General features: G+C 36.9%; 2 protein-coding genes across 2 annotated transcripts; both read right to left on the bottom strand.

Moving 5' to 3' along the window:
• Window positions 1-312: 312 nt before the first annotated feature.
• Window positions 313-11,638, bottom strand: cenpk (centromere protein K). Its single transcript, XM_088343176.1, has 10 exons — window positions 11,582-11,638; window positions 10,496-10,597; window positions 10,364-10,420; window positions 10,078-10,141; window positions 9,140-9,186; window positions 8,987-9,069; window positions 8,803-8,901; window positions 5,516-5,642; window positions 5,341-5,394; window positions 313-962 (listed from the first exon to the last, which is right to left on the bottom strand). The coding sequence occupies exons 1-10, from the start codon at window positions 11,582-11,584 to the stop codon at window positions 807-809; spliced, it is 792 nt and encodes a 263-aa protein (XP_088199302.1). The 5' UTR covers window positions 11,585-11,638; the 3' UTR covers window positions 313-806.
• Window positions 11,639-17,274: 5,636 nt separating this feature from the next.
• lbx1b (ladybird homeobox 1b) lies at window positions 17,275-22,227 on the bottom strand. The gene is made up of 2 exons (XM_088343175.1): window positions 21,660-22,227; window positions 17,275-19,299 (listed from the first exon to the last, which is right to left on the bottom strand). Exons 1-2 carry the CDS (start codon window positions 21,985-21,987, stop codon window positions 18,812-18,814), a joined length of 816 nt encoding a protein of 271 aa, XP_088199301.1. The 5' UTR covers window positions 21,988-22,227; the 3' UTR covers window positions 17,275-18,811.
• Between the last annotated feature and the right edge of the window lie 2,813 nt (window positions 22,228-25,040).

Below are 25,040 nucleotides of genomic sequence, written 5' to 3'. Positions count from 1 at the left end.
ACAGTTCTGTATCATGCAATCAACTAAGTATTATGTAACAAAATCTACTTTTCTACCTTTCCAATATTACATTAGCCAATTTATTAAAATTGGAAAAAACTAACCAGTGTAGCCGGAAATCCAGCAGAATGTGACTTGATCTGAACTCGGGCTTTTGTTCGCATTAGAGAACAGGGACATCTAGTGGTCAAATATTACACACTCTGGCTTTACATTTTCTTTGTAAAAAATCGTTTTCATTTCCATTCCATCAAAATTTGGATTGGGAGCTTTGTTCTCAACCTTTGAGTAAAGTGAACGACAGACAATAACTGCAGATTCAATTTAAGATATTTATTGAACAGGACAAAATGTAAAAAACAAATACACCCACAAAAAAAAAATCACAATGAGCCAGTAACAATTCACTTAAAACGATCACCTGAAGATGATTATAACTGGTTATATAAGTAGTTACTGAAGATATATACATTGAAATAAAAAGGAAGTCCTGCAACAAATTAATAATATTTCTATTCAATTCACTAATAAAATTCGTAAAACATAATTAGCAAAATGAAGATGTGGACTCAACTCGGTAGTGTTGAAGTGCACACATCAACATACCTATGGTTGTTTTATTCTTTCATTCTCCTCATTGAAAATGGACCAAGCAACAATGACAAAGGTGTACAACTGAATAAAAATTTGGCTCGGGTAAAATAGATATAAAAAAAATAAAAAGCTAATAAAAAAATGAAACGATAAACGCAGAGGAATTTAAAACAGATTTGAGAATGGTCAAAGTTGTGGAATACAAGACAGTTTTAAAAAAAGGTTTCCAGGCGAATCTTGAAGTTATTTTCCTGATGTCTTAGAGCGATACCATGGCGCAGCAGCATCTCTACGTAGGGTGGCCAGAAAGTGGAGTCTATTGTCACGTAAGGGTCGTGCGGTGTGTTCAGGGCCTTGTTCATGAGGAGCTGTACAAAACAAAGGAAATAGTGAATGGCATTAACCACCTTGTGCATTTTCTGGTCCCAACTATCTTAATATTTAAGGCACTTGTTTGTCAGAAAGACATTTTCACATTTGCAAGAGAACAACTGACCTAATTTTGTGCCCAACTCATTCGGTGCCATTAGGTAAAAATGTGTTGACAGAATCATTGTCCTGGACTTCCAAAACGTTAAAATATGGTTTTGTTCTATTAAAAAATATATATATTATAAAGGGTTTGGTGCAGTTCATCAGTATGTATCAAGCCTGTGGAGCTGATTTCAGTCTGATAAATTGTCATTAAATGGCAGGAGTAGCTTTGATCAGATCCTTGTCCACACTTTGAGGGAACCCCAACTTCCTAGTGTTGCTTCCTGTATCCAGCGATTAAAGAGAGTAGGCGGCCCCATATGGCATGTAGGTAATATGGCAGTGTGTGAGATATGGACAAGTACAGACAGAGCTTTGTTATTTCCAAAATAGAAGACCAAGTCTTTCGTCATCGTGTGGGCAGAGAGGAATGACGTTTAGTGCACGTCCGCTGTTGCCCTGGTTGTGTGATCACATCACTGGAAGTGCCCTTGTGTTTATGGGAAACGTTGTTTGGATATTGGAGGTAGTAAAAATGCAAAAAAAAAAAAAAAAAAAAAAAAAAAGGAAACAAAGTGATGGTCCTGCTTTAACAAAAAGCGTTCTTGAAAACAAGTATTTTCAAAAAACTTAACAATGTTCAACAATTAAGTAAACAAGAGTAAAATGTAGAAATATACTTTTTTCTAATGAAAGATGACAGTTGAAGCTTTCTTTTTGAAATGTCCTATGCATATGCATATTTATATCTGCGGAACCAAATCTTCTGTAGGCCTTCAAAAATAAGTCAAAATGACATAAAAATGCCTGGCATTCTTCCTGTTTGAGAGAAAGGTCTAGCATTGAATGAGTTAATTTATGAGCTAACAACGTTTGATTTTGTGTACTGCCATTGCAATCAGACACAAGTTATATCATCATTCACTACATTTACATGCAAAAAATAGTCTGACTAGGATCAGGAGTCAGGTTTTGAATCAATCCCAATGAATTGTTTACATGCCCGGAGAAAAAAACGGAAAACCCCATATACATGGCATTTGTAAATACAGAAATCCTTTGCTGTAGCATTCTGATTGGCGAAACAATCGCTCCGCCCCCTTGTCTGCAATTGCATCAATGACGTTGCCAGCTGAGTTGTACATGTACTATAAAACAGCTCGATGAACCTACATTACATATACAATCTTTTTCAATTTTAAGGTTCTTCAAAAGCCATCATACCACCAAACACTTGAAACCGAAAAAAGCAGCACAAGTAAAGATGCTTTCTTTTGCCAACAAATTTGGACTTCTTGACCTGCTAAACTTGCTCTGAAGCCGAATGCACCTCTATGGTGCCTTATAGTCGCTTCCGGGCCCATTTTCAAAAATGTTTGATAATGAAAAAGTATATGGTTTTTGTAGGACAAACAGGACACATGGATGGATACAATACACTCTATATAGACGGATAAACCAGTTGTCTTTGCCCTGGGGGCAGAAAATAGTATGGAAATGTTCCAGAAAAATCAATTAATAAACATGATGCTTTTTTAACAAGTAAACCAGTTTTCCACTATACAACAAGTCCCACCCACCGTGCTTTAGGGCATAAAACCCCCTCAGATGATGGGAAAATGTAATCGGCTTACTTGAAGGCATGTACTTGCATGAACAATCAGAAATTGAATCCTATAGTAATCTCACACTGTATTGCGGTATCGATACGTCACAGATTTTCATTGTGCATTGTGTTCTCCAGCAGACGACACAAAGCAAATGTTATCACGGAGTCAGGTTGTGGAGAGCTGTGTTTGTGTGTGTGTGCTGGGTAGGCGTGACCGTCTTTTGTGCGAATGTGACTGGCTGGCGTATGCAAAGAGCAGTGCAGGTGCATAAGCCAATGGGTCCATTAAAAACAAACTGAAAAGCACTGCAACAGCTAGTATTTTGGCGGCTCATTACATTGAAAATAGATTTCCTAAATTAAAACAGACAGAGGAAAGAAAAAGAAAAGAGCAAAGAAATGCTGATCACCAGCAAGTGCTCCGTGGGTTGTTATTGAGCCTGGGAAGAGACTGACGCAGCGTCGGGATAGAAACCAATAGCAGGGTCGCAGGTATAGACTACTGCTACTTAACAACTTTGGCAAACAACCCCTACTGAGCCAGGTCAATTACTCATGAAACGGATGAGCTGGAGCTACAACTTGAAGGAAACCGCTACATTTGTGACTCTTGTATTTTAATCAACCCGGAGATCCGGTTTAATCCAAGGATTCTCGATGCTAGCGTGCAGCTAGCTGGACTCTCTCTCTCTCTCTCTCTACAGCTCTTTCTTATATTGGAAGGAGAAGCCCTCCACTTTCGTCGTATTGTTGTATAATGACAATAAAGACCATTTATTCGACTGCAATACAGTGTTTTTATTTGTAGATCTATAGTTATTTTATTGGAGTCATACATACATACATACATACAATCATACATACGCTGTATGACTAACAATCATACACACATACATACCTATAGACATCTTGAAAAATATTTGCAGAAAGATCTGACAAACAGGACAGTGGCCATCTGCATGGACAAAATGGTAATTATGCTACGAGAGAAAGGAGACCTTCACCTATGCTCCAACTACAGGACCATCAACCATAGAATAAAGTTATGCTAAAGGTCCAACTGAAAAGACTGCAACCATAAGCTAAAGACTTCCTAGTCAAAAAACAGGCAGATTTCAGTGAGAGAAGGAGCACCAAAGAACAGATTTTTAATCTGCGGCATCCTATGTGAGAAGTTTCAACAACACTACAGAAAACTTAATCACGTTTTTATTGATTTAATGAAGGCGTTTGACAGGGTATGGCAAGTTGCTTTATGGGCTATTATGCGGAAGTAAAACAAGGGTCCTAAACTAGTTCAGACAATTTAACAACTGTATGCCAATGCCAACAGTGTGGTACTGATCAAAGGTACCATTGGAGCATGGTTTGAAACCACAGTCCGTATGAAACAAGGCTGCATTCTCTCTCCAACTTTAATCCACATCTTCCTGGAGAGGATCATGTCTGAAGCTCTAGGGCAAAGTGAAGATGCAGTGCGTATAGAAGGACATAACATCACTACCACCGTATTGCTGATGATATAGCCGGATTGTCAGGAGACGCCCAGGAACTCAAAGATCTGGTCAATCGCCTGGACAACGCATCAAGCAAGTAGGGGATGGAAATCAGCACAGAAAAAAACAAAAGTAATGACCAAAAATCCCCAAGGTATCACTACAAACATCATCATAAACCATCGAGAGCTAGAACGTGTTACCAAATTTAAATATCTTGGAGCTGTCATATCAGAAGAGGGTTCAGAACCAGAAATCATGAAGAGGAAAGCTCAAACAACAGCCGCACCTGCCATCCTTAAACTCATTGGGAGGGAAAAGAACATAGTGAAATCAAAGACCAGACTCATGCAAGCACTGGTTACTTCCATCTTCCTCTACGCTTGCGAGACATGGACTCACACCGCAAAACTGGAAAAGAAAATCCAGGCCATGGCGATGCAATGCTACAGGAAACTTCTAGGCATCAGCTACTTAGCCCATGTGACCAACAAAACAGTGCGCAACACCATTAGAGGGCAAATGGAACCATAGAAAGAACTGTTATCAATTGTGTGCAGGCGGAAACTCCAGTGGTATGGTCACATCAAATGATCATCAGGACTGGGCAAGATAATTCTCAACGGCACAGCCCAAGGGGGCAGGAGGAGAGGAACACTGAAAAAGAACTGTGCCGACAAAATTAAGCAATGGAGTGGTGCCAACTTTGCTACGACCCCAAAATAGGCCAGGAACCGTCAACAATGGAGAAAACTGTCCAGAAAACGTTCTCATTGGTGCCCCGACCATGTGGTTAAGGGATCAGTGAGCATATTTACTATATATTACTGATATCTAATAAATAAATGTTTGTACTTCGCAGGTTGATTATCGCAGGACTCTTTATTTTGATGCAACCTCTGCAAAAAACAAGGGATTATTGTTTTGCAATCAAAACACTTGCAGCCAGACTAAGATTTTTGTGCGCGCTTAAAGGGCTTTACTGAATCATAATACTGGCAATAGTCTGTTTCCCATTAGATAACTGCCAGTATGTAAATCTTAACAACAGCTGACACTCCTTTTTATCGAAGTGATCAATAAGTCATTCATCAAAACATGTGCAATAAGAATGTCAATGACCAATATTCAATCTTCCTAAAAGTTGAGAAGTGCAAGAGAACTCACCTCCAGAATTTCACTGACTGAAAGCAAATCTTCATTCACACCTTTTGGAATATTCTGGGGGAAAATGGAGGTCATGGTGAGCTGTGGTACAACAGCCTTTTAACGTTAGCACTTTCATAAACCCGTGTCTTAGCTTCAACGGCAATGAATGAAAACACCAGAAATATCATAGCACCTTCTTGCTCGTTTTGTCCACGCAAGGAGGAGGAACATGTTTTTCTAGGACATCTCCCAGGCACGCCATAAGCTTTTCCTTGTAGATTTCCATTTGATTGATCTTCTCCTTGGTTTCTAGAAGAGCACTGTAATCGATGTTGATGCACATAAAGCAAACACGCACACACAAACCATATTAAATGCATTTAGATTCCTTCTAAAGCAGTTTTTGCAACCATTTTCAAACCAGGGCGCAATTTGTTTTCTATTAGGAATCTCTGGGTACACCGTCCGTCAAAAATGTTTAAAAATTGATTTCCTTAAGTTTTCTGTTTGCTTTTTTAGAGGTCAAATAGAGCAATATTTTCTTCCTAATTAGCATTTTCAATGCGTTTGAAATCTGAAAATGAAATGAAATGATCTGCATTTATATAGCGCTTTTCAAGTCAATGACTTCCCAAAGCGCTTTACAGTGTGCTTCACATTTCCCAATAGAGGCCTTGTATTGCAGCCATGTAATACGCTTATTGGGGGTATTAGGGGTTCAGTGTCTTACCCAAGGTCACTTCGACATGTAACACGGACAAGCCGGGATTTGAACTGGGATCCCTTGATCCCAACACGAGCGCTCTACCTCCTGAGCTAATGCCGCCCCGTTTCTAAAATAACAACTTGTCTTATTATTACTATGTTGTTACTTTGGTTTTACTAGGTTAATTTTTGGAAGTAGGGTTAAATAGACACAGTCAAACACTAAAAAAATCCTTTACTGGAAAATCACAATGATCCAGCAATGGTAAGCTATTGTCATAACAGGTCCGTGGCCCTCTTGCGGGCCACCCGTAGGTACCACCTTGGAGTCCCCTAGTATAGACTATACGTTTTTCTTATTATTTGTGGTCACTGTGGCTCAGAAAGTAATACATGTTGTTCATTTTTGTTCATAATTTTAGATTTTACCATTTGATTAGCTAGTTTTTCAAGTTTTACAATAATCTTATCTTTTTTTTTTTTTCAAATTAAAAAAATAATATCTGCCGGTGGAACAAAAATGTTTCACCTTTTTATTTTTTAAATTGTCTTTATTATTATTATTATTTTTAGCAAAATAAGATAATGACTAAAATCTGCAAAATTGTGAGCAAAATTTTTAATGTATTAATTGTATTATTTTTTTGCAGTGTAACCCTAAAAAAGCCTCATCAAACAAAATAAATTATCAAATTTATTTCCGTGTCCTACTTAACAAATAATTAACATTTTTAAAGAAAAGGATTCTCCTGCCATGCACCGAGGAAAGTTACATTTATTCGGCTAGTCACTGGAAGGATGCAAAGATACTGAAGTGCATACTTTTTAGAAAAAGTCTCAAGGAAAACTAGTTAAAAAAACACTGTTTTAAAGCACTGTTATGATGCTTAGTGCATTAATATATGTACACAATTGACAAGAATATAAAACTGGTACTAATCCCTAGTATGTTGTAGTTGGTATATAGGGTGACAGGTTGGCACATTTCTCTTTTTATCTCAGATAACATCTTTTTGTTATCAATATTTTATAACCTCGTTATGACCTTGAGCTGTTCTTGATCTGCTGGTTGGCTTTATATCTCAAACATAAATGTGACGCTTTGACACCAAAATGTAAAAAACCACATCGACAAGGTGGGATTGGTAAAACACGTCAATTAAAAAATGGGTAATTACATAGGCTGCCAAACAATGAAAATCATATTTCAGAATTGATAAAGAAAATTTTCAGAGTTCACTGATGGTGCTCATGCACCATAAATAACCAAGGATCAATCAATATTGCTCATTTTTTGTTTTCATCTGTGTAGTTTTTATAAAAAATGCTCGTTTCACAATTTTATATTTACTACGAAAGATTTGTAGTATTTGGTAGCACTGCAATAGACTCGCTGGAGAATGGAAAAAAAATATTGATCGAAGCTGAAGGCATGCTCGTACTTAACCAACAGTAGTAATTTCTCATCGTATGACATAGCTTTTCTTTTTGACGGGTCGTCGTAACAGCATTTCACGTCTCAATATCATTTTTGTAAAAAAAGGAAACAAAACAAAAACATCTCCACTTTTTGGGCCTTAATTTAAAAATGCCCATGCTTCTTTGTATCGGTTTTGTTCTGTATGGTCACAATTATTTATTTAGAGTTAGAGTTCAAGTACTTAACTAGCAGCAGTAATTTGTCATCGTATGACAGAGCTTTATCTTTTGATGGTTTGTCATGATTGACTCCCATATCGCAATATAATAATTAAAAAAAAAAAATACAAATCCTTGCTTTTAGGGCTTTAAATCAAATGTTGTAATGGTCCTTTATATTGGATTTGTGCTCGATGATCTCAAATACAGGCACTCCGCGACCTACGACCATTCAACTTACGTAAAAGGGTAGACACGAACATTTTTCTCGAGATGTCGAAAAATATTCGTTAGATTTTGTATTGTGTGCACCTTTTTCTAAGTGCAGGATACTACTGTAGTGCTTCTTTCCACCACTACCGGCGTGTGGTGGCACTGTAAGAGGTCACCTAGCATCCACCCCAAAAAGAAATCCGGCTTCTACTTCCTGGTTCGTGTGTAAACATACGGTGCTACGTGTACTGTATTTCAAGTGCGCTAAGAACTTTTTTATTGTTTAATATCTCGTGCATCCATTCAATACGGTTGGTGTAAAGTGTAAGAGGCGAACAGTTTATTTTTAAATGAATGTGGAATAAGAAAGCTCAATGCGGTTGAGAAAGTAGTTGGAACGCTTTTTTCTGCCACTGTTTACCACGGAGAAGGACCTCTTGAAGCGCATCTTCCAAAAGTAAGTTAAAACGTAATTTGATTTATCTTTATAGAGCATATTATTTTATGAAATGTTTATTTTTTTAGTACAAAACAATACATGTTACTTATACAAGCCTGAAACATACTTATCTAAACCTTGAACATACAACATATAGCACTGAAGCAACTTGTGAAAAAATTATACGTACAAACGATCTCATTCATAAGTAGGGCAGCATCTATACTATTTGAGAGAGTTGATGTCAGCCAAACTATTTGCATTTGTTCTAAACAAACAAACAAAAAATACTGAAATAAAAAAAGTTCACAAAACCCAGATTTATGCTATTGGATTTGCACTAAAACAGGCAAAACTCATGTGAAGTTTTCCAAATTTGGTAAAGGCACAGAGAAGAGTACAAAAATATGAAAAAATACAATCACTGCAGAAAATAAGTCGTTTAGGATTTGTGTTTGAAAGCAGCTAAAGTATGTTACAGTCACCTGTGCGCAGATAATTTCTCATTTTGTTCTTGTAGTCGCTTAGCATGCTCAGTAGCAGCTATGAGCATCTGTCTCTTTTCCTCCAACCACTTCTGTTCGCTAAAACATAACACATAGAACCATTTACAATACAACTCACTGCAGAAGGTGATTCGTGCGCACAAAAAAAAAAAAGTTTACGCACGTTTCTTTAGTTTCCAACTGTTTGTCTCGCTTTGCCCTATAGCAAGTGAGAACCATCTCAAGTTCCGAGCAGAGTTTGAGCATCTGTTGAAAACAGAGGGTCAGGTCAGAAGCAGACCTCATATATAGAGGCACCCTTTCAATGTGCACATACCTCCTCTTTTCCAGCTTTAAGTAAAACTTCAGAGTTTTCGGACAGCACTGTATGAATTTAATAAAGAAAAGAACATACAGCTCGTCAAAAATTAAATTAAATAATTCATCTACAGTAAACTGTAAAACTTTGAGGAAGTCTAAGGACTTTTCAAAAGGTATAGAGTGGATTTTTTTTAATTCAAACTCAATTTCTACAAGGAGGTAGGTAATAATCCAAAAAAAACAATCATTCCTGAACTAACAACATGCCAATCCAAAAATTGTGATCACCCTTCCATATACAGTATACTGTATACTGTATACATTTCTTCCCTGTTGCATCTATAATACATAACAGTTAAAGACCCAGTGTGTAATATTTGGTCACTATATGGCATGAAAACCAGTTCCACAGAGCACAGTGTAGCAGCAAGATGCAAGACATGGCAGCGACAACTAGGTAGAAACTCCACTTTGTAAAAGAAATGCAATTTTCTCAACCTACGATTTAAAAAAAAATAACATTGATGTGACAGTCATGTATTTTTGCCCAGTATTCAAACTCCACCCGGCGGAGTAAAGGCCCACATTAAACCACACCCCCTACACTGCATATTACCGTACTTTTATTGCAGTGTGTATTTTATGTAGCACTATTTAAATACTCTATACAACACGCTACAGTGGTTATTAGCACGTCACATTGGGTATTTGTATATTGTATTCCTTTTGCTTTATTATTGTATTGTTCTCAGCGAAGGGATGCTTCTGGAAATGTGAATTTCCCTGCGGGGATGAATAAAGTATCTATATATCTATTTCTTTACTTTCTTTTTTACTGAATAAAAGGTTTTCGGACCAATAGGAGACGACTAGATATTACACACTGTCCCATTAAATATATTACAACTATTGTGCAAAAAGTCAAATCAATGTCATCATATGACATTTACTTACATATTGGTTCCAGTGTAAGCCAATGCTTAATTTCCGCTTCTGTTGCAAACAGCCGATTAACGGACTAAAAACGTAAAACATAAACAAAATGATCACTATTGCTTGTTGGGGTATTAAAAAAGAAAACCAAGCAACATTGAAAACAAAAGCTAATTCTAATAAAGGCAATGCTCTTGGGTACCACAGTGGGAAATTTCGAGAACATGCTTACTTTCTCCCCCATGACCTGAATAGTTTTAATCTGAAACATTTTACAAAAATAAATAGGCCAGTGTCGTCATCTCACCTGCTCTGGAACCTTTTCGCAATCATCTGGCTCACAAAGTATAATTTTGTTTTGAAGCTGCAACAGGATAAGTATTTTGTTAATTATTTTGACCAAAATACATTTTTTGTTAAGAAAACAAGTATGACTCACCGTTTCAAGATGCTCAACCTGCTGCTCACATTCGTGGAACAACTCCATCATGGCATCTTCTGAAAGTTCCCATTGAGCCTGGTCTCCCTGCTTAACTTCATCCTGCATATATAGAGGTAACATGATGTCAACTTGCAAAGTAATGTCATTAGGCAACACAGTAATATTTCTAGAGCACATTTTTTTCAAGTGGCCAACCAACATGATGTACAAAGGTTTTGCCACATCTACAACTTAAAACATTAACAAACAGCTTAGTAAAATGGAGCTGTAAGCACAGCGAGCACTTCTCCCCATTGCTCAGCTCAATGTGCATCGAAAGTAGTCATCTTTATTTGTAAAATCCTTAATTACAAGGAGTCTCAAAGGGCTGCACAGACCACAGACTATTATTACACCATCCCCTGATCTAAAACCTAAACGAGGGCAAGGAAAAACTCCAACGCTAAGCAATAGATACTGCAAGGGGAACAACACACAATACAGACATTGTCAGCATGAAATAAGGAATGATGGTGATGAAGGTTCTCAGTCTTCAAAATAATTTCTTTAAAACGATTTGAGTCTGCCACGATTAAATACAACAGAAGAAAAAGAGAGGTGGTTTCCATACGTTGAGTATCCTCGTTTGCTGTATTTAGTGACATTCTAACATAAGAACTTTGCCCGCAGCTTGTTTTGAAACAATTATTTAGGCCAAAAACTGCGAGAGGGAGACACATTTAAGTGCTATATTTATACTGGTATGGGACACAGGCGCTGCCATTATTATTATTTAGTAGATTTGATGAAACCATCAAGCGTCACACAGATGGTGTGGTTTACTCTCACGCTCTCGCTTATATATATATATATATATATATATATATATATATATATATATATATATTTATGTCTCTTTGGGTTAAAAAGGTTTCTCACCCCCGTCCTATACCATTTCGAATAATAACACAAATTATTAGTTTGGGTCAGAGGTTGAATTGTAAAGCCTTTCATCTATTCTTAATGTTCTATGTGCCATTTGTAAAATCACCCAAATAATGTCTATTCAAATCGTTAAATACACAAAAGAACGGCAATGCTTACCATGGCCAACCGAGTTGAATTTACGTAAATTACACCAGTCGCTTCCTTTTCAAAATACCGCCAACAATGATGACGTCACACACGCGACAATTTACCAAGAAGTGTCATTGCTGCGTATAAATGCGCATTCATTTTTTAAGCTGTAAATTATATTTAATTCGCAGCAAAATCCAAATCATAAGGGTAAAATGCAAAAGCGTATATTATGTACGAGAACTTTACGTCAACTTTAAATTCTTCTTCTTGTTATTGTTATGTAATATTATAATTAATATCTTATTTGTATTGTTAGTGGAGACCATAGTGAGGATGCTCAGTTCTGGAAATCAAATAATAATAAAAAAATAGATTAATTGGGTATTTTATACGCATACGGGTCTCTTCTACGAGAGTGGATTTGCATCGTTACATTTAGCCAGCAGGGGTCACTGTGTATTCATCTCAGCACTACTGTATTTGCTGACGAGTCATGTGGTTTTATCTTGGCTTTCCCCGAAGAAAATGTTGTTTGGAAACCATCTGCACATATTTAACGTCACAAAAAATCTCCTGGATGTAAACATATCTTTCGATTATAAACTACAGTAGCATAATATTTTGATTATACTTTGTGGGGCAAAACATGAATGCAATACGCCTCAAATCCAATCATAACTATAGATAGCAAGTAACCTCTTTACTAAAAAACAAAATTATGAAATTCATAAAGATTTACATAGTGTTCTTGATTTATTGTTTACTGGGCAATAGGGGTTTGCAATCCTTTTTTTCTTCCCAGGATTCTAAATGCATAAATCATCTTTACAACATTGAATGTTCCAGGCCATTGCATCTCTCCATAGTGTATCGGATACGGTGTACCTTTACCTTCGTTATAGCTCTGGTCTGTTTCAGAAGGATCATTGCCTTAACTGGACAAATGCAGTAACATTATTATTATTATTATTATTATTATTGTACAAACGTTATATGCACCGCTTATCCTCAGTAGGGTAGCGGGGGTGCTGGAGCCCACCCCAGCTATCTTCGGGGAGCGGGCAGGGGACACCCTGAACTGGTTGCCGGTCAGTCGTAGGGCACACAGAGAGATACAACACACTCTCTCATTCACACCTAGGGATACCTTGGACCAGCCAATTAACCTCACATGCTTGTTTTTTTTTAAATGTGGTAGGAAACCGGAGTGCCCGGAGGAAACACGAGCACAGGGAGAACGTGCAAACTCCACACAGGAAGGTTTGATCCCATGACCTCAGAACTGTGCCGCACATGCACTACCCACTGCACTGCCTATTATTATTATTACAATTATTATCATTAATATTATTATTATTATTATTAATAAAAATCCTGTTTTTTACTTAATCCCTGCATGGATTATTTAGCTGTTTTATTTGTGTTAGCTCAAAAGTGTTTGGGGCAATAGCAAATTATACTGTTTTTATTTTTAACAAGAACGTTTCGCCTCCGACTCCTATTTTCATAGCGGTCATTTGTTCCAGCGCATTCGTTTTCCTGCTGTTTTGAATCTTCGTCCAAAAGTCCAACGATATATTATTTGAATGATCAACTAGAATTTGATTAATATGCAAATTTGCTACCAAACTGTTCCGTGTGAGCCTTCAGCGCAGCCTAATTAATCAACAGTTAAAGGAAATTAATACATACATCAGTCCTGTCAGAAACATGCTTAGCTCAATCGCCCGTAAAATTGAAGTTTGAAGTATTAACTGGCTCTGCAGGAAGGCTATGATTAAAACTCTGCAATCCCACTCCATTTAGATATATGGAGTGATTTAACTGCAGGCAAATATAAAGTCGTTTACATCTCTCTTTCTTTTTAACAACGACAATTGTGTTGCAGCTTATATTAAAAATAGGCCTGCATTTAATATTGTAATGTCTTGACTGTGGTTATTAATTTTAATTGAAATCTGTTCAATTGCTTGCCTGCAATTCTCATTAGGCCATCAGTGACTCCAAATTTCATTTTGCCTTTGCAATTGGGACTGTTTTCCCACAAGAAGAAAAAAAAAGTAAATTGGGGGCGGACCCAAGGGGAGGACTGTACTATTGTTTCAGTAGAGACTCATGCATCAAACTTCAATTTTCCGGACGATTGAAGTAGTGATTTTTTTTACCCTCCTCCCCATCTTGAAGTGAAATACTGAAATACACTTAAGACCTCGAGATTAATTACCATGAAGTGGTCCCACAGACTGTAATATTACTTATCATGGGGCCTGACAAGCCCTCATAAAATAAACAAGTGAAATCCATAAACTTGGGCTGCCTTAACACTCTCCCCGTTTGTGTATATCGTCACTGTCATGAGCAAAAAATAACCAAAAAACCCTAAAAAAATAGATATGTATATAAAACATTTGTATTTGATTAAATCAAATAGAAATGTATAGCACTTTTCCGACACCAAAATGCGGCTCAGTGCTGTATAAAAACATTAAAGATACAATAAGAGAATAACCAATCCCCACAAAACATAACGGAACGTCAAATACACAGACAAACACCTAAACTGGACAATAAATAAATTAAATTAAAAATGTATAAAATACAACATGACATCACCCCTCTAAACCGCTTTAATAAATGTACAGGAACGTTTACCTTTCAAGAAAAATAATAAAAAAATGTGACATCTCTGGAGTACTTTCAAGGAAAATGTTTGTTTTGTTTTGTCTAAAATAAATATTTGCAAAACAGTCCACAAAAGGGAAAAAAAAATCCAAAATAATGCCTATAGGCACCGAATTATTGTCAACAAAATGTTTGCAATTGTTTCGAGAGCTGCGTCAAAGGATATTTAGTGCATATTTGATCAGATGTGCGAAGTAATAGCCCTGTAATTATTTAGGTGACAGTGGGTATTTTTAGGTGCCTCCAAGTGGTCAAACAATTTATTAGTAAATTAATTATAAAATAAAAGTATAAATAATAGGCAAAAATACATCATCTATCATATAAAAGCAATTTTGGTTAAATACTCGTAAACTCAAGTAATTTGAATTTTTTTTAAATAACATTGGGCTCACATAGAGGCAGCAGCACAATTGTCCGCCATCTTGCTGCTATGGGTACCCACCAAAACAAAAGCCTTGCTAAAGGCTGGGCAGAAAAATGAGAAGAAAATTTTTGCAGTTTGGTCACTTTGAGTCTCTGTATTGTTTGGATTTTCCTTTGTGATATTCATCACTTGTTTTCGGCATGGACCAGCACAGTACAGTGACAAATAAGTGTCAAATAATGCACACTGTACCACTAAATGCATATTTAATCAAATGTGCAACGGAATGGCCCAGTAATTATCAACAATTTTCGTTTACCAATAAATTCCTCTAAATAATGTATTTTTGGTAGCTCTTGGCCATTATGAAATAGCGATTTGTCACTAAAAAACACAGTAAATATGATGTTAGATATTCAGACTACAAGTGAGGTCTTTAAAGGCACGATCGGTCCAGCGCAGAATGCAATTGGTCACTTTGCCTGGGGGAGGCGTGGTTTTTGCCAACAGAGTATAGTACAGTAGTGTATCTTACTTCCGGGTGAGATTTACCCTCTCCCGTAAACACACTTATGTTTGTAAAGGGACTTTGGGTATTGTATGGCACTTAGTGGTCTGGAGCTACTTGTGGCTCTTTGGCGCTTTTTCAAATATGTTTAATAATGGAAAATGATATGGTATATCTTACTTTCTCTATAATGTTTATACAAACTTTAAACTTGTTTGTGGCACCAAACACACGTTTTGAATGACTACAGTTTGGTGTGGGGGTCAGCAACAAGCGGCCCTGAAGCCGCATGCGGCTCTTTGGCGCTCCATAGTGGCCCCCATCTTCTCATCTCATTTATCCTCATTAGGGTCGCGGGGGGGGCTGGAGCCCATCCCAGCAATCATCGGGCAGTGGGCAAGGGACACCCTGAACTGGTTGCCAGCCAATCGCAGGGCACACGGGGACAGACAACTCACTCGCTCATTCACACCTAGGGACAATTTGGACCGGCCAATTCACCTGAAATGCATGTTTTTGGAATGTGGGAGGAAACCGGAGTTCCCGGAGGAAACCCACGCAAGCACGGGGAGAACATACAAACTCCGCACAGGAAGTCTGGAGCTGGATTTGAACCCACGACAGGTTCCCATGACATGAACTGTGCCGCACAAGCGCTAACCACTGCCCCGCCGTGCTGCCCCTGGCCCCATCTTGCTTTTTCATAAATGTTTGATGGTGGAAAATGATATGGTTTCTGTTGCGTTCCCCGTAATGTTTACATAAAACTTTAATTTTTGGCAGTTCCAAACACATATTTTTTTTCTCTAATATGGCTCTTTCAACATTTCAGTTTGCCAACCGCTAGTTTAGTGTGAATGGGCTGACATAAAAAGAGACTTGTCTTTTAAAGTCATGGGAGTTTGAAGCTGGGACAGGAGGGGGGTTACTATTAAACAAGCCAGCACAGAGAGACAAGTCTACTTATCATTTCTTTGGACAAAAGAAGTTAAACGGGAGGCAGCCTTTGAGTTGCTGTTCGTGACACTCTGCCTTTTTCACATCGCCGTGTTTTCAGCTTCATTAAACCCCTCAAAGACAAAAGAGGCAAAAGGAAGAAAACAAACAAAAGACTCCCCTAACCAGACGTTGGCATCAATGCCCCGGTTTATGGGCGGCCTACTTAACATTAAAAACACTTTCTGAAAAAAGCATCTATTTCTTAGTATTCCGTCTTGGACAGAAGTCAAACATATTATAAAGGCACACAAAAAGGCCACTTTCATTGTAATTCATGGACTTGTTCAAAACGGCAGGCGGAGAAAAAAGGGCCAGACGTTAATAGCCGCAGATGCCCTGGTGAAGGGAGAGCGCAGTGTCGGCATTATGGCCTTTTGTTCGCACCCACTTCAACTCTTTTAAAGGGAGGGTTAACTCAATCCATCAAATTGTCTGAAATGGTGAGGAAATTTCCAAAACCATATGGGCTCCAAACGTTTACGTCCTTTTTGTGCGGCGGGACACACTTGTCTCAGTATGGCGGTCAGCAGGGGGGCGGCCCCAAGCCTTTGTGACTCGGCCCATCGGGGAACGCGGCTCATTTGTCCCCCGCTTTTCACGCTTTACGCTCAAAATTGCAAATAAAAACAATTAAAAAAGGGGACCCCCTGAAGGCCGGTGCAAAGTGGGCTAAACTTTGTGATTTCGTGGCATCCTCGCTTTTATTTGCCGGGTCCAGATTTGTGTTTCTCACATAAATTTTGGAGAAACACGTCTGCGGGTCAAAAAGCCACGATACGCATTTAAAGATCTGAAAGGACTTGGGGGAATCTGGGTTGCAATATGTTTAGAGCATCCCTGTAGAAAAGACACAAAAGGTATTCAATTGTGCAGTAGCGTTTTGATAGTTTCACGGCAGTGCATCATCACTATACAAATCAAAACATATAAAAACCTTCAGGAAAAAAGCCATTTTATTCCCATTGTTGCCTATGTACATTGCAGTCTGTGCATCAATTGGTTTTCAAATCCTGATTTTTAGAAAGGCACTTACAGGTGTTTAAATCATAACAAACGGTATACAAATCCTATACATAAAGACTTTCAAATCACAGCAATAAAAACAATCATCTTACCTCTGAATTAAGGGGGGGAACTCTCAATCTTTAAGCCCTGTGGCACAAGATGATGAAATAAAATAAAAGGAGGTGGAAGTTCTCTAAATAAAAAAAAACACTCTTAGGGTAACACTAAAAAAATGAAATAAAAACCAGAAATCAAATCATGCAATAACATGCAAAACAACTGACGAAAAGGGATGTAACGTGATGTGTGTGCTACTGTGGGGCAGCGGTGAGCAAACTACGGCCCGAGGGCTGCATGCAGCTCACCAGGCTTTTTCATGTGGCCCGTCAAAAGAAAATGTTAGAAATATAATGATAATATATATCAAATGCTAAAAATAAAAGGTACTACTATTGCAATTGTGTTGATTTGGGGCAATTCTTGTCTTCAGTATCACCAATGTTCAAATAGCTGGATATATATCTCTTCACTTGCTTTTCTTGTCAGGTGTTTATTTTATCTACCAGGATATTTATCAAACCTAATGGAAAAAAAACTTTTGAGCTTGCAGTTTTGCATTTGGTGTTGTTCAATGAATACTATTACATTTAGTGTTTAAAATGGACTAAATTAATAACTTGTCTTTAATTTTGAGCCGTTCAAAACCAATTTGATTAAATTATTTATATATAGATTTAAAAAAATGTAGCATGTATTTGTGACGTTATTTGTTGGCCTGGAGAGGGATGGGCACAACCAGGCTGTTGTTGCTCAAGACACACTTTTGCGTGACTTGAATGCCAAAAAAATGCGATTTTATTTATTTAAATGCCAACATTTAAAAATATATCTTTTTCGAAATAGTAGCACCGATTAGAGAAAAAAATCGATAGGCCTGTGTGGTGAGTGTTTCAAAACGTTTGATATCCTTTGAATATCAACAGTGAGTTATTATAATAATATATGTACTTCCCTCATGTCCTAACTCACGTCTATATATTTATACAAAAATAAAAAACAATAATCTGCTGGAGAATGTCACCCAAGATATGTTTTGGAAGCTGGACTACCGATTTGACGCGAGCCATGTTTCAGGCTGTGCGTACATTGAATATTTGTGAAATATTTCACCTAATCCACCTGCTTTGGAATATTTTATTCAGATTTGGAAGAGAAAATCGTGTGATCTTCAACATCCATACATCTTAATTTAATTTACAATAACCTTTTTACTTTCTATGATATTTACATCTCAAATAATATCACATATTTGAAACATACTGTATGTTACCATTATATTTGTATTTTTTTCGTTTACGGCGGGTTGTTATTAAAAAGTGTGATGGGCCGAATAAAGTCCCCGGGCCGTAGATTGCTCACCAATAGTGTAAGGGGGATTGAACTATAATAATAATGATACAAATAATAACAATAATAATAATAAGTTACACGTGTCATTTTTGACCGTATTGCTTTGATTGCAAAGACTGTTGGTTACATCGTGAATGCTGCATATTTCTTCCATGCTTATGTGTGCCCATACAAAAGTATAATTACATTTTGGTACATATTCAGAAAAGTGATAAATCCTTGACGGGAGATTTTTGTTGTTTGTCACACATTGTCTTTTATCGGATTTTATTTGTTGTTCTGTTCAGTCGTCCACGTCAATCTCCACGTCCTCGTCCTCCGAGCACTCTTTGCTCGTTGTGTGGTCTGAGAAAGGGGACAGCGGGGATCTGCTCAGTTTTTGGTTGAGATCGTGCTCCTGCAGTCCCACTCGCGTGGGGGACTCGACTCGGGGATGGCCCAGTGTGCCGTTGGCGCACTTCTCCAAGTCGGCCAGTTTGGCCAGTTTGTCCAGTGGGACCTGGCCGATGGCCTTGGCCGACTCCACGTCCGCCTTCATCTCCTCCAGGTCCCGCTTTAGTTTGGCTCTGCGGTTCTGGAACCAAGTGATGACCTGCGCGTTGGTCAGGCCCAGCTGCTGCGCGATCTGGTCCCTGTCTGCCGGGGACAGGTACTTCTGGTACAAGAAGCGCTTCTCCAACTCGTAGATCTGATGGTTGGTGAAGGCTGTGCGGGACTTCCGACGCTTCTTCGGGGTGGTCCTCTGACCGAATAGAGTCATGCCGTCCCTGCCTGCAAAAGCAAAGGGGAAAGGCGGTAAGTAATTGTTTGAGGCTTTTTATGAAGGCACGCAAAAAAAAAAAAAAAAAAAAAACCACACCAATCATCAATTAACAAAAGGAAACAATATTCGATTTGCACAAAGAACAGCTGTAATACAATTATCAAATAAATTAACACGTGCCCAGAGGGAGCATAGGGCTAAAGCTGGAGCCTACCCATATTCCGTTTTTCCTTGCAGAGTATATTCAATATCAAAACAGGAAAACAGCACCACACCCCACAAAAAAAATTAGAAAACAAACACATGACATTTCAAACCTATAATAGTGACTCCTGTAATACTCCATGTTTTGCTCTTACGTACATGTATCTAACGTACGTATAGTTTATGATTTTAAAAAAAATTGATGCCAATTAGGGCAATTTTTGAAGTCATCCTCTAATTTGTTCCATGAATTAATATTATCAGGTGGCACACTAGCTTATCAATGTTGTGCGAGAATATTGGACCTTGACGTTATAGATCTCCCTGAGATGATGATGTGCGGTATGGATAAAAATAATAATTTCGTATTTCTTTTTATTCTTCTCGTATTTTTATTTTCTGTTATGTTGCATAAAACCTCACATCACAAAATGAACAAATCAACTGAAAAAAAGTGATGACATGTGGAAGCCATAGGCGTATAGGAGACGCGTACCCAAAATAACTTGAGACGCTTCTATCAGTCATTCAAACACATAATCATATCTCACATTATCATAACAATCATTTGTTGGTACATTTGGAAATGATCACATGGTTTGAATCACGATACATATTTTACATGTTTTCTCTTTTTCCCACCCTTCTCTTAACACTCAAACAACAATACAATGCCTGCGACTAATAAGAAAAGTCCTTTCTTTAAGACTCAGGAAGAAGACGTGAATAATAATAATAATAATAATGATAATGATAATGATAATGATAATGATAATGATAATGGTAATAATAATAATAATAACAACAACAATAACAATAATAACAATAACAATAACAGTAATAATAAAAAACCATAGGAAAAGGTTTTTCCTGAAAGACAAAAATAGATAAGGGCCCATAATGCAGATGTTTGTTTGGAGTGGGGAGGGGGGGGGGGTGTATCTTATAGACGGAAATAGGACCGTTCTCTGGCTTTTATTAAGATTTTTAGAAGCGTTTTTATTAAATAGTAATGCGTATATTCACAAACAACACACCTTTGTTAAGAACAGTGCCTTATTTAGATTTTTCTATGATTTTATAGCAGGGTTCAATTGCGCAATAATGCATATAATCACAAACAACACAATTTTGATGTAAAATGACCTTATGCAGCTTATAATATGATTTTTAGCTGAGTTATATTTCAAAATGATGCGTGTAATCACAACCAACACAATCTGCTAAATAAAAAAAAAGAATCGAACCACTTATGATTTTAATACCCCTAAATTGATTTACTTGCAATAAAGCGAGCTGTGCGCTTTGTTCGGGTCACCAAAATGGTTTGTGCAATTTCTTCGTTGTTGGGGGCGTTAAATCCCCCCTTGAAAGAGCTTGACATGCAGTCAGTAAAGTGGTGTAATATTGACCCTGAAGCAGTTATGTCAATTTTGGGAGGAAAATTCAGTTTTAGTTTAGTGTTATCTTTTTTTATTTTGTCATTTGTTATGTTGTTATTATTCTTTTTAAACTGTTTTCTTATTTAATTATTTTGTTTTTTATTACTATATTATTTTAATATTTCTATTTTTTCTTGCGCTGTTTTTTTGTTTTGCTATTTTGTTAGTTTTTTATATTGTTATTTTGTTATGTTCGTATTTTGTTATTTTGTTATTTTGTTGTTTTGTTGTTTTGTTATTTTGTTATTTTGTTGTTTTGTTGTTTTGTTATTTTGTTAAATTGGTGTTTTGTTGTTTTGTTGTTTTGTTATTTTGTTAAATTGGTGTTTTGTTGTTTTGTTATTTTGTTATTTTGTTATTTTGTTATTTTGTTATTTTGTTATTTTGTTATTTGGTTATTTGGTTGTTTTGTTGTTTTGTTGTTTTGTTGTTTTGTTATTTTGTTAAATTGGTGTTTTGTTGTTTTGTTATTTTGTTATTTTGTTATTTTGTTATTTTGTTATTTTGTTATTTGGTTATTTGGTTGTTTTGTTGTTTTGTTGTTTTGTTGTTTTGTTATTTTGTTAAATTGGTGTTTTGTTGTTTTGTTATTTTGTTATTTGGTTATTTGGTTATTTGGTTATTTGGTTATTTGGTTATTTGGTTATTTGGTTATTTGGTCATTCGGTTATTCGGTTATTTGGTTATCTTGTTATTTATTCCTAAGAGTTTTCGTCGCATACCTTCAGCCGCCTGCAGCACGCTGACTTCCAGCCCTTTGAAGGTTTTGCTGGCCAGTTCCTCCAGGGCGCACAGCGGCGACGTTTGGGTCAGTAGAGCCCGGCTGGCAAGAGGCAGGTTCGAGGTTCGATGCTTCTCGGACGACGAAATAAGATGTGCCGTACCGCAGATGCCGTAACCTCGCTTCACCGACGGTTTGTTGAGGATGTCCTCGATGCTGAAGGGGGTTAGTGGCTTGTTGGAGTTTGCAGGGGGCGGCAAGTGGTCCAGTGGGCTTCGCCTCCTGTTTTCCCCTGCATCGCATTTGGAAACTTCTTTTGAGGTCATCATCAATGCTGAAGTCGGATGCTAGGATTAGGGGAGATGAGAAGATCGCTTCGTGAAACGAAAAAGGCGAGAAAAGGTTGCAAAAAAGTCACATAACAGAAGAAGAGCCGATATAATTCCGAAACAGGATGCCTTCAAATGGCCCCTCTTCGGCGAGAAGCCTCCGCGTAAAATGGCGAGCCCCAAATACTTGACGATTACTAACAAGTTCTCATTGACTGCCAGCTAATCAATTATTTCCAGTGGCACCTTCAACCTCTTCCCTTACACTCTTTGACTATGTTGCAGTCCAGCGCAGAGCTTTTGCAACTGGGGGGAGTTTTGGGGGTCCCATTAATTAGGATGCATGGCTCGAAGGAGGAGGAGCCCGGTTGGAATTATCAGGCGTTGTACTCATATCATCTCTGGTCTAATTTAGTCGTGCAATGACTTACGAGAATAGCTTGCAGGAGTCAATGAGGTGGGAGGGAGGTGTGATGGAGGGGGTCTTAGAGAGAGGGAGAGAAATCACAATCCGTAGCCTATTTAAGCCCTTTTACGCGTAAAATAAGTTCACATTCAGCTGCACGTTTTGTATTGGTTGGATTATTGGACGAGTGCGGACATCAGGTTTGTTTTAGTCGTGGCAGTTAATCACCAGAATGTTTTTTTCCATTCTTTTGTAAAGGTAAAGTGGAGCTGAGCTATATATCAGCTCTGATGATGCCTCCTTTGGGGCTCAAGAGAAGAGCAGCATGCGGCCCCTTCAGCATCACCAAAGCGCGCTCATAATTCAGGCGATCTTTTTTAAAACCCGTTACTTTCGTTTTTTTCAACTTTTTTCATTACTTGCAAGTGAACTGTATCTTCTATCAGTGTCTCCATTCCGTGAAGTTTCGTTTTAACATAATGTTGCCACATTAAAATAGAAAATAAACGCATGCTTTTTATTTTAGTTGTGCTGAAATTCTTTGATTAATTTGTTTGTTAAGCGTATTTAATTTTGAACGAAATGCGTATAGAAATCCACCCCAACAATTGTTACTATTATAGTATTGTTTGTTTGAACTAATATTTCGTATAGCTATTATTTAAAAATTCGTTTTTATTTCGAAAATGCATGGATTTATTTTTGCCGTGCATTCTATTTAATACTTGAATTTCAAGAAAACAAATTAAAACAAAATAACAATAATCTACTAATTTGAGAATAATACATCCTGCTAGTTGGATTTGCTGCTGCATGGGGTTGGTGTTTCATTTCAGAGAAAACTGCTTATTTGATACTTTGCTGTGAGGCGACCTATTTTCTGTCGTCTCGCAAACGTGTTTATGCGAAAAATGTGTTCTGATTTGGTTCAAATTTGATAGCAACACGTTTCAAATCCCTGTTCAGTTATTTGAACCAAATACACCCCTCCCGATGATGCAAATAAGAACACTTCGATTGTAAAACCTATAAATAATGTTCAGTGAAATTACTTGGAAAGCTTTTTGCAACATCATTATTTTTCTTAATAAAACGTTTACAGTATGAAATATTTATACATATGTCTAAATATGAAATGTGAAAATAAAATGGATTACTATATAAGTAATCAAACAACTAAATGAATGGATAATTTAATGAATGAATAAATAAAACATAAAACAAAACTAAATATGAAGTTATGTGTGTATGGGCAATATATATTGGTTAAAATCAACAACAACGAAATAGATTATTCTATCACTGTTCCTGACACAGGCTATTTTGTGCCAGTCACATCTTGTGATTTTATTTGATTGCTTTTCAATTATTTGAACCAAAGGAACCCCCCCCCCTTCTTCTCCATTCTTAATGCAAATGAGAACATTTAAATTGTAAACCCTATAAATAATGTTCATTGAAATTACTTTGGGGCTTATGGTTTTATCAGTCAATCACATCATTATCCTTCAGTATTTTTTTAATATAGCTTGGCAGTTTAAATGACTTACAAATAGTTTATAATAGTTTATGAATAGAAATAAAAAATATTGATATAAGTGTAATTATGAAAACAAATTAGTATATACATACATAAATAAGTACATTTCCCATCCATTCAATATTGATTTTGATAGCACTTTGAAGGCAATAATTGCTGTATTAAAACATTCAATGTACAATAATCAAATAATCCACCACACTCTCACACACACGCACGCGCACGCACGCCTAATAGATTCATCATAGATGTATGAACGTGCACATACATTTTGGCCTTTATGAAATAAATAAATACATTTGTGACACATAAAATAATAATGAAATAAATAAAGATAGATACACAAAATAATAAAGAAAAAAATATGGCTTGATGTGAAAGAAAAATATTTCTGCAGGGGGATATAAATAAAACAATAAAGGACCTATTCCAATGCCTAATTATTTTATGTTAGTCAGATGCTTTGCTCTAGTGATCTAATCAACTTGTTTTCATGCAAAGTCGATAGTGGTCATCTAATACAGTGGTCGGTAACCACCCGGCTGCGGTCGGGTACCAGGCCGTTGGTCGTTTGGTATTGGGTCACACAGAAAGAAAAAAAATCTGCCTGATTTTTTGCTTTTACAGTATTTGTTTGTGTATATATGCTAGGGCTGCAACTAGCAATTATTTCAATAATCGTTGAATCTTATCTTAATCTTTGGATTAATCGATGAATCTTATTTTTAAATCCTCCTCTTTATTCAAATATTTAAGTTTTGGATGGATATAAATATAGTGCACAAAACAGAAGAATATTCTATAATGTAAAACAAAAAACAATCCAAGTGTTTGCCATCTAGCTTAACAATAAACAAACAAAAAATACACACATGTATGTATGCTATAAACCTGCAAATATGTAACATTTTTTTTACAAAGTCCAAAAATAGAGAGACAACATCAGAGGAGAATGCAAGTACTTCATCGGATCGAGAGAATTTTCAAGGTTTTATCCTTTCACGTGTTAACATTTTAAATTTGTTTTAATGGAGAAGCCCTCCAATATTGTCATTCATTCATTCATTCATTCATTCATTCATTCATTCATTCATTCATTCATTCATT

Source organism: Urocampus carinirostris, chromosome 8 (assembly GCF_059441175.1).
Source record: "Urocampus carinirostris isolate Australia breed hairy pipefish chromosome 8, RoL_Ucar_1.0, whole genome shotgun sequence".
NCBI lineage: Eukaryota > Metazoa > Chordata > Actinopteri > Syngnathiformes > Syngnathidae > Urocampus > Urocampus carinirostris.
Note: the sequence above shows the minus strand (reverse complement) of the source record. Positions and strands in the feature narration are given on the sequence as shown.